General features: G+C 40.4%; 1 protein-coding gene across 3 annotated transcripts in view; it reads left to right on the forward strand.

The window, feature by feature from the left end:
• Positions 1-18883, forward strand: part of Jade3 (jade family PHD finger 3) — a 144777-nt gene that overhangs the window by 119175 nt on the left and 6719 nt on the right. For all 3 annotated transcript variants that reach the window (XM_057759900.1, XM_057759902.1, XM_057759901.1), the window contains one exon: positions 17724-18194. In XM_057759900.1, the coding sequence (XP_057615883.1) occupies positions 17724-18194 (471 nt within the window). The remainder of the gene's footprint in view (positions 1-17723; positions 18195-18883) is intronic.

Raw genomic sequence — 18883 nt, forward strand, 5'->3', positions numbered from 1 at the left:
CCCAATGCTCCCAATTTACTCAGGAGATCTTGTCTTTTTCTACCTCCCATATAGATTAAATCCATGTATGTCTCTCTTAGGGTCCTCTTTGTTGTCTAGGTTCTCTGGGATTGTGATTTGCAGGCTGGTTTGCTTTACTTTATGTTTAAAAACCATTTATGAGTGAGTACATATGATAATTGTTTTTCTGGGTCTAGGTTACCTCACTCAATATGATGTTTCTAGCTCCATCCATTTGCCTGCAGATTTTAAGTTGTCATTATTTTTTTCTACTGTGTAGTGCTCCATTGCTTAAATGTACCACATTTTCCTTATCCATTCTTCAGTCGAGGGGCATTTAGGTTGTTTCCAGGTTCTGGCTATGACAAACAATTCTGCTATGAACATAGTTGAGCACATATCCTTGTTGCATGATTGAGCGTCCTTTGGGTATATACCCAAAAGTGGTATTACTGGGTCTTGATGTAGGCTATATCCTAATTTTCTGAGAAATCACCATACTGATATCCAAAGGGGCTGTACAAGCTTGCACTCCCACCAGCAATGCAGGAGTGTTCCCTTTACCCATAACCTCTCCAGCATAAGTTGTCATCAGTGTTTTTGATCTAGGCCATTCTTACAGATGTAAGATGGAATCTCAGAGTTGTTTTGATTTGCGTTTCTCTGATGGCTAAGGATGTTGAACATTTCTTAAGTGTCTTTCAGTCATTTTAGATTCCTTTGTTGAGAGTACTCTGTTTAGGTCTATGCCCCATTTTTTATAGAATTATTTGTTATTTTGATGACCAATTTCTTGACTTATGTGCATATTTTGGAGATCAGTCTTCTGTGTGATGTGAGGTTGGTGAAGATCTTTTCCCATTCTGTAGGCTGCCATTTTGTCTTGCTGACTGCATCCTTAGCTTTACAGAAGTTTTTCAGTTTCAGGAGGTCCCATTTATTGTTTCTCTTAGTGTCTGTGCTGCTATTATGCATTTTTATTTTTTGTGTGGTGCTGGAGATTAATCTCAAGATCTCAAGTATGAACTTTAGTCTTTGAAGAAAGAAAGTGAAGAGGACACCAGAATATGAAAGGATCTCCCTTGCTCTTGGATTGGGAGGATCAACATAGTAAAAATGGCAATTCTACCAAAAGCAATCTATAGATTCAATGCAATCCCCATCAAAGTCCCATCAAAATTCTTCACAGATCTGGAGAAGACAATAATCAACTTTATATGGAAAAACAAAAAACCCAGGATAGCCAAAACAATCTTATACAATAAAGGAACGTCTGGAGGCATTACCATCCCTGACTTCAAACTCTATTACAGAGCTACAGTATTGAAAACAGCTTGGTATTGGCATAAAAACAGAGAAGTCGACCAATGGAATCGAATAAAAGACCCAGACTTTAACCCACAAACCTATGAACACCTGATTTTCGATAAAGGAGCTAAAAGTATACAATGGAAAAAAGAGAGCATCTTCAACAAATGGTGCTGGCATAACTGGATGTCAATCTGTAGAAGAATGAAAATAGATCCATATCTATCACCATGCACAAAACTCAAGTCCAAATGGATTAAAGACCTCAATATCAGTCCGAACACACTGAACCTGGTTGAAGAGAAAGTGGGAAGTACTCTACAACACATGGGCACAGGAGACCACTTCCTACGTATAACCCCAGCAGCATAGACATTAAGGGCAACATTGAATAAATGGGACCTCCTGAGACTGAGAAGCTTCTGTAAAGCAGAGGACACTGTCACTAAGACAAAAAGGCAACCCACTGCCGGGCGATGGTGGCGCACGCCTTTAATCCCAGCACTCGGGAGGCAGAGGCAGGCGGATCTCTGTGAGTTCGAGACCAGCCTGGTCTACAGAGCTAGTTCCAGGACAGGCTCCAAAGCCACAGAGAAACCCTGTCTCAAAAAAACCAAAAAAAAAGGCAGCCCACTGACTGGGAGAAGATCTTCACCAACCCCGCAACTGACAAAGGTCTGATCTCCAAAATATATAAAGAACTCAAGAAACTAGACCGTAAAAGGCTAATCAACCCAATTATAAAATGGGGCACTGAGCTGAACAGAGAATTCTCAACAGAAGAAGTTCAAATGGCCAAAAGACACTTAAGTTCATGCTCAACCTCCTTAACGATCAGGAAAATGCAAATCAAGACAACTTTAAGATACCATCTTACACCTGTTAGAATGGCTAAAATCAAAAACACCAATGATAGCCTTTGCTGGAGAGGTTGTGGAGAAAGGGGTACACTCATCCATTGCTGGTAGGAATGCAAACTTGTGCAACCACTTTGGAAATCAGTATGGCGGTTTCTCAGGAAATTCGGGATCAGCCTACCCCTGGACCCAGCAATAGCACTCTTGGAAATATACCCAAGTGATGCCCTATCATACAACAAAAGTATATGCTCAACTGTGTTCATAGCAGCATTGTTTGTAATAGCCAGAACCTGAAAACAACCTAGATGCCCTTCAATGGAAGAATGGATGAAGAAAGTATGGAATATATACATATTAGAGTACTAATCAGCAGTAAAACACAATGACTTCTTGAATTTTGCATGCAAATGGGCAGAAATAGAAAACACTATCCTGAGTGAGGTAAGCCAGACCCAAAAAGAGGAACATGGGATGTACTCACTCATAATTGGTTTCTAGCCATAAATAAAGGACATTGAGCCTATAATTCATGATCCTAGAGAAGTTAAATAAGAAGGTGAACCCAAAGAAAAACATATAGTCATCCTCCTGGATATTAACCTTCATCAGGCAATGAAAGGAGACAGAGACAGAGACCCACATTGGAGCACCGGACTGAAATCCCAAGGTACAAATCAGGAGCAGAAGGAGAGAGAACACAGCAAGGAACTCAGGACCGTGAGGGCTGCACCCGCATACTGAGACAATGGGGATGATCTTTCGGGAACTCACCAGGGCCAGCTGGACTGGGTCTAAAAAAGCATGGGATAAAACCGGACTCGCTGAACATAGCGGACAGTGAGGACTACTGAGAACTTGAGAACAATGGCAATGGGTTTTGATCCTGCTGCACGTACTGGCTTTGTGGGAGCCTAGGCAGTTTGGATGCTCACCTTACTAGACCTGGAAGGAGGTGGGAGGTCCTTGGACTTCCCAAAGGGCAGGGAACCCTGACTGCTCTTTGGGCTGATGAGGGAGGAGGACTTGATTGGGGGAGGGGAAGGGAAATGGGAGGCGGTGGTGGGGAGGAGGCAGAAATCTTTAATAAATAAGTAAAAAGGAAAAAAATAATAATATTTTAATTAGCAAAAAGAATTAGTCGGATCAGAGAACAAAGATGAAGATGAATGAATTAGAATGCAAAAAAAAAAAGATCTCAAGTATGCTGAGCAAATGCTATACCACTGAACTGTATCCTTATAACAAACTTTAGTATAAGGAATTTAATATGCTCAACAACTGTATATGCCTAATTGTATACTAGGGTTTACTTTGGGTCTACAACTGTGGAGTTTATATTTTAGTTTGTAAAATTAGACAGCAATAGATATTAAATAAAATGTTAGAAGGTGATACCTGCTGTGGAAAAGACTGTGGAGGTCAGTAAGGAGTTCCGAAGTGTGATGCAGGGAGTGTGAGTTACAAGTTTAAGCTGAGGGTTAGAGTAGGACTTAACTATGGAGGTAACATTTGAACAAAGACTTCAGTGCAAGAAAAAAAAACTATGTAGATGTTTGGGATGAAAGTGTTCCAGGCAGAGGAAACAGCCATTGAAAAAGCCATGAGATAGGAGTGTGCCTGGCCTATTTGATCAAAAAGAAAGAATCCAGCAAGATGAAAATGGAATGTTTGGGAAAGAAGATCAAAGAAATTATATGGGTCTCTAATGGTTAGAGGAAGGACTGTTAAATTTTTTCTATAAATAGCAAGATAGTAAATATGTTAGACTTTGTAGACCATGTAGTTTCTTGTCACAGCCACTCAACTTTGCAATGCGGCCATAGACAGTATTTAAATAAGAGCCTTTTGAGCATGAAGTCTTCTGATAATCCTTTAGCAGACACTAGTCAAGCTAGTTGTCTAGGAAGCCCTGGATTTTGCCCAGCTTTCTAGACATACTTGCTCTAATTGCCAGATTTCCCAAATTTCTCTATTCTGTATCTTATTTTGAAGTTGCTATTCTATCTAGATCCTGAGGCTTGACCTAGTCTATGAACTGAGACTGTGTCTAGAAAAAAAAATGGCTTTGAAACTGGGTATGATAGCATGCACCTATAAGCCCTAACATTTGGAAGGCTGGGGCAGTAGTACCACCAGTTGAGGGCCAGCCTAGGCCATATAGTTAGACCCTGTCTTAAAACACAATATGGAAAAAAAAAAGATGGAGGGAAAGGGAAGAGAGGGGAGAGGAGAGAAGAGGAGAGGAGGGATATACTTTTTGGCACCAGCCTCCCAGGATTTGAAACCTGGTCTTCTTGCTGGTTATGTAAGCTTAGAAAAGTTACCTAACATCTCTGGGCTTCAGTTTCCACAACTATAATTGGAAACAATAATAGTAATTACTTAAGATGGCAGAGAACATAGCATAATACCTAACAGATAAATATACATGTTAATGGGACAGCTAGTAATTGTATATACCCATATTATTATTCCCTAGAGTAAATCTGATTATCTGATAAAAATCTCTAACATTCATTTGGCTAGCCAAACTAAATAGAATCATCCAACATTTGTGACTTGGATTGATAGTAGAGAGATAAGGGCCTGTTTGAAGTCACAAGAATACAAAATTTAAATTGGTAAACTAGCACGAGTTTACTGTTAGGCCAATATGAGTTCAATTGTGATGGAAATTAACTTCTAAAAGATAAAATCTTCAAGTGGAGAACTAGTAAATAAGAAAGTACATTTTTTCCAGTGACTATTAAAAGTGATACAGTAAGGAAAATGAAATACTAAGATTAAAAGGAAGGTGGAGGAGATAGCTCAGTGGTTAAGTACTTGCTGCACAAGCATGAGAACCTGAATTTGAATCCCCAGCACCTATTTAAAACTAAATGTTTGGCATCATACATCTGTAATCCCAGCTCTGGGAGTGATGTGCAGAAGGGAGCAGATCCTGGAATCGCTTAACTGGCTAGCCAGTAAGCTGAAATGGTGAGCTCCACGTTCAGAAGCAGAATTTGTTTCAAATATAAAGTGGAGAGCAATTAAGGAAGCCATCTGACATCAACCTCTAGTCTCCACACATGCACATAACAACATAAAAGAGCACTCCTCCACCCACCTAGGGAAGCATGTCGTTGGTTTTTTGGGTTTTTTTTTTTCATATATTTCACAATTCGTTAATGGAAGTTGTTCTTGTTCTAAGACTGTTATAATGTCTGCCTTTGGGAACTCAAAACATTTTAAGGGAAGATGAATGTAAACATGGGCTAGACATGATGTGATACATGCCTGTAATACCAACACCTGGGAGGTAGAGGAATTCAAAACCAGCTCTGGCTATATAGTCAGGCCATCCAGTTTTAAAACCAAAAAAAAAAAAAATGGGAAAAGTTAGGTAACACTTCAATGACATCTCTTCTCAGATTGTAGGGCTGAGAGATAAGAGCTGGTAGTTACCGTAGATGTTAGAGTATAAGAGTGGCAAAAGTGAGTTTTATAGTGTAATTTAGACCATTTATGGCATTGTTTCTGTAAACTGTTGTGAGTTATTTGTATGCTATGTGAAAATGTATTGCTGTGATTGGTATAATAAAAAACTGAATGGCCAATAGCTAGGCAGGAAGAAAATGCTGTAACAGCAACTTATCTATTAATTAATTTTATGTGTTCCTGTGACAAAATACCTAACAACAGCAACTTAGGGAAGGAAAGGTTTATTTGGGCTCACACTTTGAAGGTATAGTCCACCCTGGCAGGGAAAGGACAGTGTCAGAAGAATGAGTCAGCAAGCCATACTGTGTCTGGAGTCAGAAAATAGAAAGTGAGATGAATGTTCAACTCAATTTCTCCAATGATGATGGTTCCACCAACATTCAGTCAACCTTCTTTGCTCAGCTAAATATTTCTAGAAATAGTTTCAAAGACACCACAGAGTGTTTTCATGATGATGCTAAACCCTGGCAGTTGACATTAGTGATTAATCATCATAACACCAAAACAAAGCAAGTATGAAACATAAAAGTCAAACGACTATATCACCAGTAGCTGTAGAAAAGAAAATAGGCTATAGAGACATATCAGTAGTTAGTAATATATAATGCTCTTCTAGAAGACCCAAGTTTGGTTCCCAGCGTGAATTGGGTTGCTTACAGCTGCTGCCTATAACTCTAGCTCCAAGACACTGCACTATTATGCATATAACCACATAAAGGCATGCATATCTGCAGAGTTGAAATTAAAATTTAATCTTTGTAAAGAAAAGAAAGTGGCAAAAATGTGGAATAAACTATGGAGTTAAAAGTTAAGGTGGACGCCGGGCGGTGGTGGTGCACGCCTTTAATCCCAGCACTCGGGAGGCAGAGGTAGGCGGATCTCTGTGAGTTGGAGGCCAGCCTGGTCTACAAGAGCTAGTTCCAGGACAGGAACCAAAAGCTACAGAGAAACCCTGTCTCGAAAATCAAAAAAAAAAAAAAAAAGTTAAGGTGGAACCAGGTGGTGGTGGTGCACACCTTTAATCCCAGCACTAAAGAGGCAGAGGCAGGTAAATCTCTATGAGTTTCAGACCAACCTGGTCTACATAGCAAGCTCTATACCAGCCATCTTTTACATAGTGAGACCCTGTCTCAAATAACTAATAAAGGTGGTACACACCTGTAAGCCCAGCACATGGGATGGGGAGGCAAGAGGACTGGAAGTTCAAGGGTTCAAGGCAAGCCTAAACTAAAAAATGAATAAAGGTAATAAATGAAATAAAGATGGTGTAGGAAAAAGGAAAAAAAGAAGCAGCAGCAAGGTTAAACAAAAAATGAAGCTGAGGAAAAGAGTAAGCTGTTTTAAAATACAGATATAGAAGATGTAAATAAAGTCAGGTAAAGGTGAATAAATATAAATAAAATATGAATAAAACTATAAATAACAAAATTTTGAAAAACCTAAAACTGTAGTAAAAAGATAAATAGGCTGAACTTTTTAAATATATAATTGAGGGGCTGGAGAGATGGCTCAGTGGTTAAGAGCACTGTCTGCTCTTCCAGAGGTCCTGAGTTCAATTCCCAGCAACCACATGGTGGCTCCAAACCATCTGTAAAGAGATCTGGCGCCCTCCTCTGGTGTGTGGGTATAAATGGAGGCAGAAAGTTGTATACATAATAAATAAATCTTTGAAATAAATAAATATATAATTGGCACAACATCCTTTCCCAGTCTTTAAATACTAGAATGCACCAGGTCTGGGAAAGGGAGGGAACTGGATCTATCTTAATACCTCTCTTTTCCCACAGTACAAGTTGCTGCTACATGCTGCTGCTCCTATAGGGCTGGACCTACTCAGGATATGTTATCCGTTATGTTATTGCTCTAGAAGTTTCTCTGTTTAGCTACTAAAAGCCAGTGCTGGCTATAGGAGCCAAGCAGGTTGCCACTTACCACACAGAGAATCTGTCTGTTTCAGTCTCTAACTCCCTCTCTCCCTCCCTCCCTCTCCCTCCTCTAGTGGGGATATGGCAAGATTCACACCAAATCCTCATACTTGATTTAAGGCTTACATGGCCAGTTAATGCATAAGCTAAGGGGTATTCTGCAAATGCATCAAAGAATGGGGAGGCAAAAAAATGCACCACATTCTGCACTGGACAGAAAGAATCAAGGAAACCCAGTACTCTGCCTACCAGACCCCACCCAGGAATTAATAACCCCAAAGGAGGCCTCAGAAATAAATTGATAACCCAAGAGTAGGCCTACCTAATGACCAAGTACCAGTTATAAAGTATCAGCTCAAAGGCCACTCTTTGTTCTCAGTCTCCTGCTGATAACTGGATTTATGACTCATTAGAGTAGTCAGGGTCAGTGACTACCACTGCCTCCTCCACTCCCTGCCTAAATACCACAGCTTGTCCAAGGAGATGTATATCTTGTGCTCCTCACTATATCACCCCCCAAAACCATGCATTCCTTGTTTATTTCTCCACTCATAGCTTTGGAGGCCAGAGGTAATATTCCATTTGCCTGACACCTTGTTCTTGGGTCCTTCTGGAAGTCAGGTTGATATTATGTAACCCAAAGCCTCTACCACACAGTTAGCATAAACTACATATTAGAACATTCCAAAGGCTTACTTGCTACTTCTCAGGTAATAGAGGCAAAGGGTCAAACCCTTCTTTGGGCAAGGTTAATCCTTTGCCACACGGTATTCAAAAGAAAGGAAAACATAAATAAAAACTTCTGCATAAATTTTCATGGCAACATTATTTTATAATAGCAATAAATAAATATTTGGCTCCAAAAGTTGGCTGGGCTTTCTTCTTTTAGCCCCAAAGTGTACAGACTTCCAATTATAAATACCACAGAATAACCTTTTCTAAAACTAGATGATTTTATGGCAGAGTTTGCTAAGAGACATTCCTTATTATCATCCATGTATTTGTCTTTTTAGTGTAATTTCTCTCTCTACATTCTATAAATTTGTCCTGGAAGACATTTCATTTTTAACATTTTATTGGTTGTTGCTAAAATATGCCTTTTACTATTTGGTTTATAAGTATCTGTATATAGATTTAAGCCAATTGATAATAAAAATACTCAGATAAAAATGCATCTTGAGCTTAGCATCATCCTCATTTTCATAAGGTTTGTCAAATATGTGGAAATTTTAAGGATACATATTTCTATGTAATATAACCAAATTTTCCAAAAGAACTATCCAAAGCTAAGAAGGGCTGTTTTGTGAGAATGTCCTTTTGTCAGTGAAAGAATCTAGTAGGTATCTAGATTACCACTTCATTGGAAATGGACATGTCTACAAGAACCAGCTTTTTGTTTCATTGATTCTTTGGATTGTTTTCTGTGTTTCTATTTTGTTGATTTCAGCCCTCAATTTGATTATTTCCAGTCTTCTACTTCTCCTAGGTGAGTCTGCTTTTTTTTCTAAAGCTTTCAGGTGGGCTATTAAGTCTCCAATGTGTGCTTTCTCCGTTTTCTTTAAGTGGGCACTTAATGCTATGAACTTTCCTCTTAGCACTGCTTTCATAGTGTCCCATAGGTTTGAGTATGTTGAGTCTTCGTTTTCATTGAATTCAAGAAAGACTTTAATTTCTTTCTTTATTTCTTCCTTGATCCAGGTGTGGTTCAGTAGTTGACTGTCCAGTTTCCATGAGTTCATAGGCTTTCTGGGGCTAGCATTGTTGTTGAATTCTAACTTTAATCCATGGTGATCTGATAAGACACAGGTGGTTACCGATATTTTTTTGTAACTGTGTAAGTTTGCTTTGTTACCGAGTATGTGGTCTATTTTCGAGAAGGTTCCATGAGCTGCAGAGAAGAAGGTATATTCTTTCTTATTTGAGTGGAATGTTCTATAGATGTCTGTTAAGTCCATTTGATTCATTACCTCCCTTAATCCTCTTATTTCTCTGTTAGGTTTCTGTCTGATTGACCTGTCCATTGGTGAGAGAGGAGTGTTAAAATCTCCTACTATTAGTGTGTGTGGTTTGATGACTGCCTTGAGTTTTAGTAACGTTTCTTTTACATAAGTGGGTGCTTTTATATTAGGGGCATATATATTCAGGATTGAGACTTCATCCTGGTGAATTGTTCCTGTTATGAGTAAAAAATGTCCCTCTCCATCTCTTTTGATTGATTTTAGTTTGAAGTCAACTTTCTTAGAAATTAGTATGGCCACACCTGCTTGTTTCTTAGATCCATTTGCTTGATAAACCTTTTCCCAGCCCTTTACTCTGAGTAGATGTCTGTCTTTGTGGTTGAGGTGTGTTTCTTGTAAGCGGCAGAATGTTGGATCCTGTTTTCGAATCCAATCTCTTAGCCTGTGCCTCTTTATAGGTGAGTTGAGTCCATTGATATTAAGTGATATTAATGACCAGTGGTTGTTAACTCCGGTCATTTTTCCTTTCTTTCTTTCTTTCTTTCTTTCTTTCTTTCTTTCTTTCTTTCTCTTTCTTTCTTTCTTTCTCTTTCTTTCTTTCTTTCTTTCTTTCTTTTGGTAGTAGAGTTTGTGTGTTTCCCTTCTTCAAGTTGTGCTGGTGAAGGGTCATTAGATGTCTGAGTTATTGTGGGCATTGTTGGACTCCTTGGTTTGTGATTTTCCTTCTATTACTTTCTTTAAGGCTGGATTTGTGGCTACGTATTGTTTAAATTTGTTTTTATCCTGGAAAATTTTGTTTTCTCCATTTATAGTGAACGAAAGCTTGGCTGGGTATAGTAGTCTGGGCTTGCATCCATGGTCTCTTAGTTTCTGCAGTACATCTATCCAGGACCTTCTGGCTTTCATGGTTTCCTTAGAGAAATCAGGTGTAAGTCTGATAGGTTTACCTTTATAGGTAACTTGACCTTTTTCCTTTGCAGCTCTTAATATTCTTTCTTTATTCTGTATGTTTTGTGTTTTGATTATTATATGACGAGGAGATGGTTTTTTTTTATTCTTTTTTACTTAAAATTTCCAACTGCTCCCCGTTTCCCATTTCCCTCCCCCTCCTCCCACATATTGCCCCCTCCCCACGCTCCCCTCCCCCTATCCCCACTCCACTTCTCCTCCCCCTAGTCCACTCCCCCTCCCTCTCGATACTGAAGAGCAGTCCAAATTCCCTGCTCTACAGGAAGACCAAGGTCCTCCCACTTCTATCTAGGTCCAGGAAGGTGAGCATCCAAAGAGGCTACGCTCCCACAAAGCCAGTTCATGTATTAGGATCGAAACCTAGTGCCATTGTCCTTGGCTTCTCATCAGCCTTCATTGTCCGCCTTGTTCAGAGAGTCCAGTTTCAACCCATGCTTATTCAGTCCCAGTCCAGCTGGCCTTGGAGAGCTCCCAATAGATCAGTTCCACTGTCACAGTGGGTGGGTGCACGCCTTGTGGTCCTGATTTCCTTGCTCATGTTCTCCCTCCTTCTGCTCCTCATTTGGACCTTAAGAGCTCAGACGGTTGATCCAAATTGGGTCTCTGTCTCTCTCTCGATCCATCGCCAGATGAAAGTTCCTGTGCCATTCTCCTTGGCCTCTCGTCAGCTCTCATTGTCCACCACATTAAGAGAGTCCGGTTTTATCCCATGTTTTTTTCAGTAGCAGTCCAGCTGGCCTTGGTGAGCTCCCAATAGATCGGCCCCCCTGTCTCAGTGGTTGGGTGCACCCCTCATGGTCCTGACTTCCTTGTTCATGTTCTCTCTCCTTCTGTTCCTCATTATAACCTTGGGAGCTCAGTCCGGTGCTCCAGTGTGGGTCTCTGTCTCTATCTCCATCCATTGCTAGATGAAGGTTCTATGGCGATATGCAAGATATTCATCAGTATGATTATAGGATAGGTTCATTTCAGGTTCCCTATCCTCAGGTGCCCCAATGAACTAACTGGGGACATTGCCCTGGGCTTCTGGTAGCCATTCCAGGTTCAAGTCTCTTGCCAACCCTTAGGTGGCTCCCTTAACTAAGGTATGAGTTTCCCTGCTCCCCCATCCAACCTTCCTTTACCCCCAATCACCCCGATTCCCCCAGTTCCCCTCATCCTCTCCTTCACACTTTTCTCTCCCCATCTCCCCTCATCCCCATCCCACCCCACCCCCCAAGATTCCCATTTTTTGCCCATCAATCTTGTCTATTTCCCATAGCTGGGAGGATATCTATATGTTTTTCCTTGGGTTTACCCTCTTGTTTAGCTTCTTTAGGATCACAAATTATAGACTCAGTGGCCCCTATCCATGGCTAGAAACCAATTATGAGTGAGCTACAGTAATGAAAACAGCGTGGTACTGGCATAAAAACAGAGCAGTCGACCAATGGAATCGTATAGAAGACCCGGATTTTAACCCACAAACCTATGAACAACTAATTTTCGATAAAGGAGCTAAAAGTATACAATGGAAGAAAGAAAGCATCTTCAACAAATGGTGCTGGCACAATTGGATGTCAACCTGTAGAAGAATGAAAATAGACCCATATCTATCACCATGCACAAAACTCAAGTCCAAATGGATCAAAGACCTCAATATCAATCTGAACACACTGAACCTGATAGAAGAGAAAATGGGAAGTACCCTACAACATATGGGCACAGGAGATCGCTTCCTATGTATAACCCCAGCAGCACAGACATTAAGGGCAACATTGAATAAATGGGACCTCCTGAAACTGAGAAGCTTCTGTAAAGCAAAGGACACTGTCATTAAGACAAAAAGGCAGCCTACTGACTGGGAGAAGATCTTCACCAACCCCGCTACAGACAAAGGTCTGATCTCCAAAATATATAAAGAACTCAAGAAACTAGACTTTAAAAGGATAATTAACCCAATTAAAAAATGGGGCACTGAACTGAACAGAGAATTCTCATCAGAAGAAGTTAAAATGGCCAAAAGATACTTAAGGTCATGCTCAACCTCCTTAGCGATCAGAGAAATGCAAATCAAAACAACTTTGAGATATCATCTTACACCTGTCAGAATGGCTAAAATCAAAAACACCAAGGATAGCCTTTGCTGGAGAGGTTGTGGAGAAAGGGGTACCCTCATCCATTGCTGGTGGGACTGCAAACTTGTGCAACCACTTTGGAAATCAGTGTGGCGGTTTCTCAGAAAAATTGGGATCAACCTACCCCTGGACCCAGCAATAGCACTCTTGGGAATATACCCAAGAGATGCCCTAGCATATGACAAAAGCATTTGTCCAACTATGTTCATAGCAGCATTATTTGTAATAGCCAGAACCTGGAAGCAACCTAGATGCCCTTCAATAGAAGAATGGATGAAGAAAGTGTGGAATATATATACATTAGAGTACTACTCTGCGGTAAAAAACAATGACTTCTCTAATTTTGCATGCAAATGGATGGAAATAGAAAATACGATCCTGAGTGAGGTAACCCAGACCCAAAAAGGAAATGTTTTTTTTTGATCCAGTCGATTCAGTGTTCTGTATGCTTCTTGGACCTTCAAAGGAATATCTTTTTTAAGGTTGGGAAAGTTTTCTTCTATAATTTTATTAAATATATTTTCTGGACCATTGAGCTGTACTTCTCCTTCTTCTATCCCTATTATTCTTAGGTTTGGTCTTTTTATTGTGTCCCAGATTTCCTGAATGTTTTGTGATGAGAATTTGTTGGTTATGCTGTTTTCTTTGATCAGAGTGTTTATTTTCTCTATGGTATCTTCAGTGTCTGAGATTCTTTCTTCTATCTCTTGTAATCTGTTGGTGGTACTTGTCTCTGTAGTTCCTGTTCATTTATCCAAATTTTCCATCTCCATCCTTCCCTCGGTTTGTGTTTTCTTTATTACTTCCACTTCATTCTTCAAGTCTTGAACCGTTTCCCTTACCTGTTTGATTACTTTTTCTTGTTTCTCTTGGTTTTCTTGGGTATCTTGGAGAGATTTATTCATTTCCTCTACCTTTTTGTTTGTAATCTCTAATTGATTATGGCAGTTTTTCACCTCCTGTTTAAGGTCCTCTATTATTTTCATATAATTCACTTTTGAGTCGAATTCTTCTAATTCTTCTGGATTAGGGTGTACACTTCTTATTTCGGGATTCCTGGATTCTGGTGATGTCACGTTGCCTTTCAAGTTGTTGGGGGAATTCTTGCATTGGCGCCTGCCCATCTCTTCCTTCAAATTGAGCCAGGAGAGGCCTGGTGTCTTGGACCAGTCTTTGCTGTGACTAACTCTCTGGGTGTATCTCCTCAGTGTAGGGGCAGGAACCGTTCCCTTCCAGATGAACTCCTCAACACCAACACAGGGACGCCTGGTATTCCAATGACCCGTGGAAAGAAGGGCGAATGCAAGGGGTAGGGCGGGGTCGAGTAGAACACAGGCGACACTGCAGTACAAGCTGGAGGTGCCTGCGCTCCCTTTCGGGGGTTGCTGAGGCCTGCCCACTAGGCAGGCACTCACTGCTCTGGTTGGGTAGCCTTAGTGTAGGGGGGTTTGTGCTCTCTACCGGGACAGTCCGCCCCAGGATAGCACACACTCACCCGTCCAGACGGAACTTCTCAGCACCTACACAGGGACTCCTGGTAGCCCCAATGAGCCAGGGACCCAGGGAAGTAGGGGGCAGGCAGAGCAGGTCCAGGAGAGCACAGCAGACACTGCAGCCCCAGCAGCAGGGGCCCGCATTCCCTGGCGGGGACCTTGAGGCCTGCCCTCTAGTCAGGCTCTCACTGCTCTGGGTTGGTAGCCTTAGTGAAAGGGCAGGAAGCTGCTCCACAGCAAAGGACCCTGTAGGCAAGGCAGGCTTGGGGTGGGGGTGGGGGCACGTGTGTAGGAAAGAAAGCCCTGCAGCAGGAGCTGGGGGAGAGGCGTTTGTGCTCTCTACCGGGACAGTCCGCCCCAGGATAGCACACACTCACCCATCCAGATGGAACTTCTCAGCACCTACACAGGGACTCCTGGTAGCCCCAATGAGCCAGGGACCAAGGGAGGTAGGGGGCAGGCAGAGCTGGTCCAGGAGAGCACAGCAGACACTGCAGCCCCAGCAGCAGGGGCCCGCGTTCCCTGGTGGGGACCTTGAGGCCTGCCCTCTAGTCCGGCACTCACTGCTCTCGGAAATGGACATGTCTAAATCACATATTTTAGGATAAGTTTAATTAACAGTAAGTATAAGGCTGGATTAGATGATATTAGAGTTATATCCCATTCCTGAATTTTTTTATCCTTTGAAGTTGTTTAAATATAAACCTCCTGCCAGGAGTGGTGCTACACACCTTGATCATAGCACTCGGGAGGCAGAGGCAGACTATCTTTGTGAGTTCAAGCCCAGCCTGGTCTACATAGTGAGTTCCAGGATAGCCAGAGATACACAGAAAAAACCTGTCTTGAAAAATTCCTTTACTAGTTGACAGTATTGTCTTAGAAGAAGAGGATTGAGTATTCAAGAGAAATTAAATAATTATACAACAAATAATATAAGACATTCTTCAGCAACTATCAGTGGGGTATTAAAAACAGATCATCTCCCAGATCAAAGTTATAGAATGTAGAAATATAAACTGCACCAGATAAAAAATACATATGTGGGCCAGGCGATGGTGGCGCACTCCTTTAATCCCAGCACTCAGGAGGCGGAGGCAGGCGGATTTCTGTGAGTTCAAGACCAGCCTGGTCTACAGAGCTAGTTGTAGGACAGGTTCCAAAGCCACAAAGAAATCCTGTCTCGAAAAACCAAAAGAAAAAAAAATATATGTGATAATTAGGAATGTCTCTTAAGCAAACTGCTATAAAACCATCTAGTTTTTAGAAAAGATCATTCTGGGAACTGAAAAAAATGGCTCAGTAGTTAAAAGAGTTTGATATTCTTGCAAAGGACCCAAGTTCAATTCCCAACACCCACATAGACCTGCTCACAACTCTGTAACTCCAGTTCCAGGTGATCTGACACCTCTTCTGACTTCCATATACATAGTAAACATGCATACACATTCACATAAATATTTTTAAAGTCATGTGATATTATAATTAAAAGTTTGTACATTTTGGTGGTAAAGAGGAAAAGCCAGCTATTAGAAAATAATGCTGCTGTTATTTTGTTTTCATTTCTATTGGGTATCTTGAACTATGAAAAGTCCTGCCATTTTCTTTTTTCTTTTTTTTTATTTTTACTTTTAAAAAATATTTACTCTTGCCAGGCATGGTGGCTCATACCTTTAATCTCAGCACTCAGGAGGTAGAGGCGGGCGGATCTCTGTAAGTTTGAGGCCAACCTGGTCTACAAAGTGAGTTCCAAGACAACCAGGACTACACAGAGAAATCCTGTCTTGAAAAAGTATATAAGTAAATAAAATAAAAGTATATAAGTAATATAATATTTGCTCTTAACTTTTCATTCAGAAAATTAAGGACATTTGATTTAATTCATAAAGGTTTTGACAGTATATGTGGTCTCATTCTATTTTCTTAGAAAAAAAAATCTCGTGTTAGCATATATGTGTACCAATATATTTTAAGATCTCTTAAAAGGAAATCTGTAATAACTTTTTTTAGTTTTTTGATAAAGGGTTTCTTTGTAGCTTTGAAGCCTGTCCTGGAACTCGCTCTTGTAGACCAGACTGGCCTTGAACTCACGGAGATCTGCGAGTGCTAGGATTAAAGGCATGCACCACCACCCAACTCAAAAGCTATAACATTTTAATCATAACAAATGGTAATTTAGCTTAGGCACAGGAATTTATCTGTCATGGGCTAGATTCTTCCTGCTCTTTCTCCCTATGAATAATCAGTGTGTTCCATGGTAATGTTTAATAAATGTGTTGAGTTTACCAGTGAATGACAGAGTAGTACAAACTTATTTTAAAATGTCTGTAACAAAATCCTTCAGTAACTTACTACAGTGATGGAGTGTGTGTGTGTGTGTGTGTGTGTGTGTTGTCTAGTTTGGCTGAAATGTGGTTCTTGGAACTGAGGAGTTAAATTTTTCAATGTATGCCATTTTTTAAAATAACACGTATTTATTGAGGGAGCGCACACGTAGAGATTAGGGAATAACTTGCAAGAGTCAGCTCTCTCCTACCATGTAGGTCCTAGGGATCTAATTCATCATCAGTTTTGGTGGCAAAACCCCTTATCTGCTGAGCCATTGTTCCTCATAGTATGTAATTTTAATTAGCCTTTTTTGTAATTTAGGAGATGAAACCTAGGGCCTCACACATGCAACAGAAGGGTTCTAACATGGCTCAGCATCTTGGCCCCATTTAAGTTAACATAAATTTAAGTAGCCATTCATGACTGTGGTCTAATGCATAGTTCAGGTGTATTAGAACAATTTCAGGAAGTAAGGTTACTTAGATACTGGATTTATTGTGACCTTTTAGAGCCATGGCTGTCCTAGCAATAATATTAACTATGTCTTTTCTTTCATTTATTCTGAGCAACTGCTTTCTCAGTAGTTTATGGTATTGCCTGAATTCATGACATCCTTGTACATAGGTAGTTGATGTAGGTTCTGTCTTAAGCTTTATGTCCAGGAATTTTTCAGCTATTAGTAGGTACTGTGTGTAAAGTATTACAATAAAAGCAAATATAGGCAATGTGGAAGACGCAGAGAAGAAACCATATAACTTTACATAAATTAAGAGACTTCTCAAAAAAAGCAACTCAATACTTGCAGCTTAAATTGAAACCTTAAAATGGGAATTTCATATTTTTGCTCTTTTCTATATGACCAAGTTTCCTGGGTAACATAAAAAAATTCTTGGGCTGGAGAAATGGCTCAGAGCTTAAGAGCACTGGCTGGTCTTCCAGAGGTCCTGAGTTCAATTCCCAGCAACCACATGGTGGCTCACAACCTCCCTAGCGAGATCTGGTGCTCTCTTCTGGTCTGCAGGCATACATGCAGGCAGAACACTGTATGCATAATAAATAAATAATTTTTTTTAAAAAAGAAGGGTGGGAAGCATATAATAATTTTTTTAAAAATTCTTACTTGTAAAATATGTTTCTCTTTTTTTTTTTTATTTGTAAAATATTTGTCATGGTCAAGCCTTCCCCTGTCTTTTTTGCTTTCTATAAGCTCACAGTTGGGGCCAGAGACATAGGTGTTCCCTATCCTCTTCCCATCTACTGCCTTAACACATTTTTTCTCCTTCAGTGCTCTGTGAAAAGCTGTATCACTGCCTTTCATGTCACCTGTGCCTTTGAGCACGGCTTGGAAATGAAGACTATCCTAGATGAAGGTGATGAAGTAAAATTCAAGTCATTTTGCCTCAAGCATGGCCAAAGCAAGCCAAAAATTGGGGAGGCCGAGTACCACCACCATAGAGTTGCTGAGCAGAGCCAGGCAAAAAGTGAGAAAACCAGCCTGCGGACACAGAAACTTCGTGAACTAGAGGAAGAATTCTACACCTTGGTCCAGGTGGAAGATGTTGCCAAAGAGCTGGGGCTATCTGCATTAACTGTTGACTTTATCTATAACTACTGGAAACTGAAGCGCAAAAGCAACTTCAACAAGCCATTAATTCCTCCCAAAGAGGATGAAGAAAATGGCTTGGTACAGCCAAAAGAAGAAAACATCCATACTCGCATGAGAATGTTTATGCACCTGCGGCAGGACCTAGAGAGGGTAAGATGACCAGCTCCTACTATTGTCTACATAGAGATAGGAGATATTTTTAAAATGACCACCCCATTATATAGTGTGAGCTTCTGTGTCCTTCCTTATCATCTGAGTTCATTGTGGTCCCAGACATTTGGGTTCTGTTTAAATTTTGACTGGGATTGGAAAGGCTTCATAAGTACTTGCTCTATGAACTTTAATTTATGATTCCCAGTTGATTTACTTTTAAATTCACTGTCAAGTCTGAAATGACTCAGCTATATTTTACTGACAAATTCCTGAGACTGAAGCCTGATGAGTGTATTTTGTTCAGAAAAGCACTGTCTCAGGGTTTTTCAGACTCAGCGCTATTGACATCTTGAACTGCATTAGTTATTTATGTGGAGTGCTACCCTTTATTAGAAGTGGCAGGATAGGATGTTTAGCAGCATCCGTGATCTGCACACTAGATGCCAGTCCCCTTACATACTTGGTTTTGACAAAGAATGTTGTTTTCCAAATTTACCAGATTCCTCCTAGCGGTTAAAATCATCTCTGGTTGCCAAGCACTTCAGCAGATAATTTAACTTACGATATATTCATCAGGTAAATTTAGTGCTATAAGAATTGAGAGAAAAATTAGGTACTGTGTTTATCCTAGGAAATTTCATAATTGTCTAATTCTGGAAATTAACCAGGCTTGGTGGTACAGATGT

This window comes from Chionomys nivalis, chromosome X, assembly GCF_950005125.1.
Source record: "Chionomys nivalis chromosome X, mChiNiv1.1, whole genome shotgun sequence".
In the NCBI taxonomy this organism is placed as follows: domain Eukaryota; kingdom Metazoa; phylum Chordata; class Mammalia; order Rodentia; family Cricetidae; genus Chionomys; species Chionomys nivalis.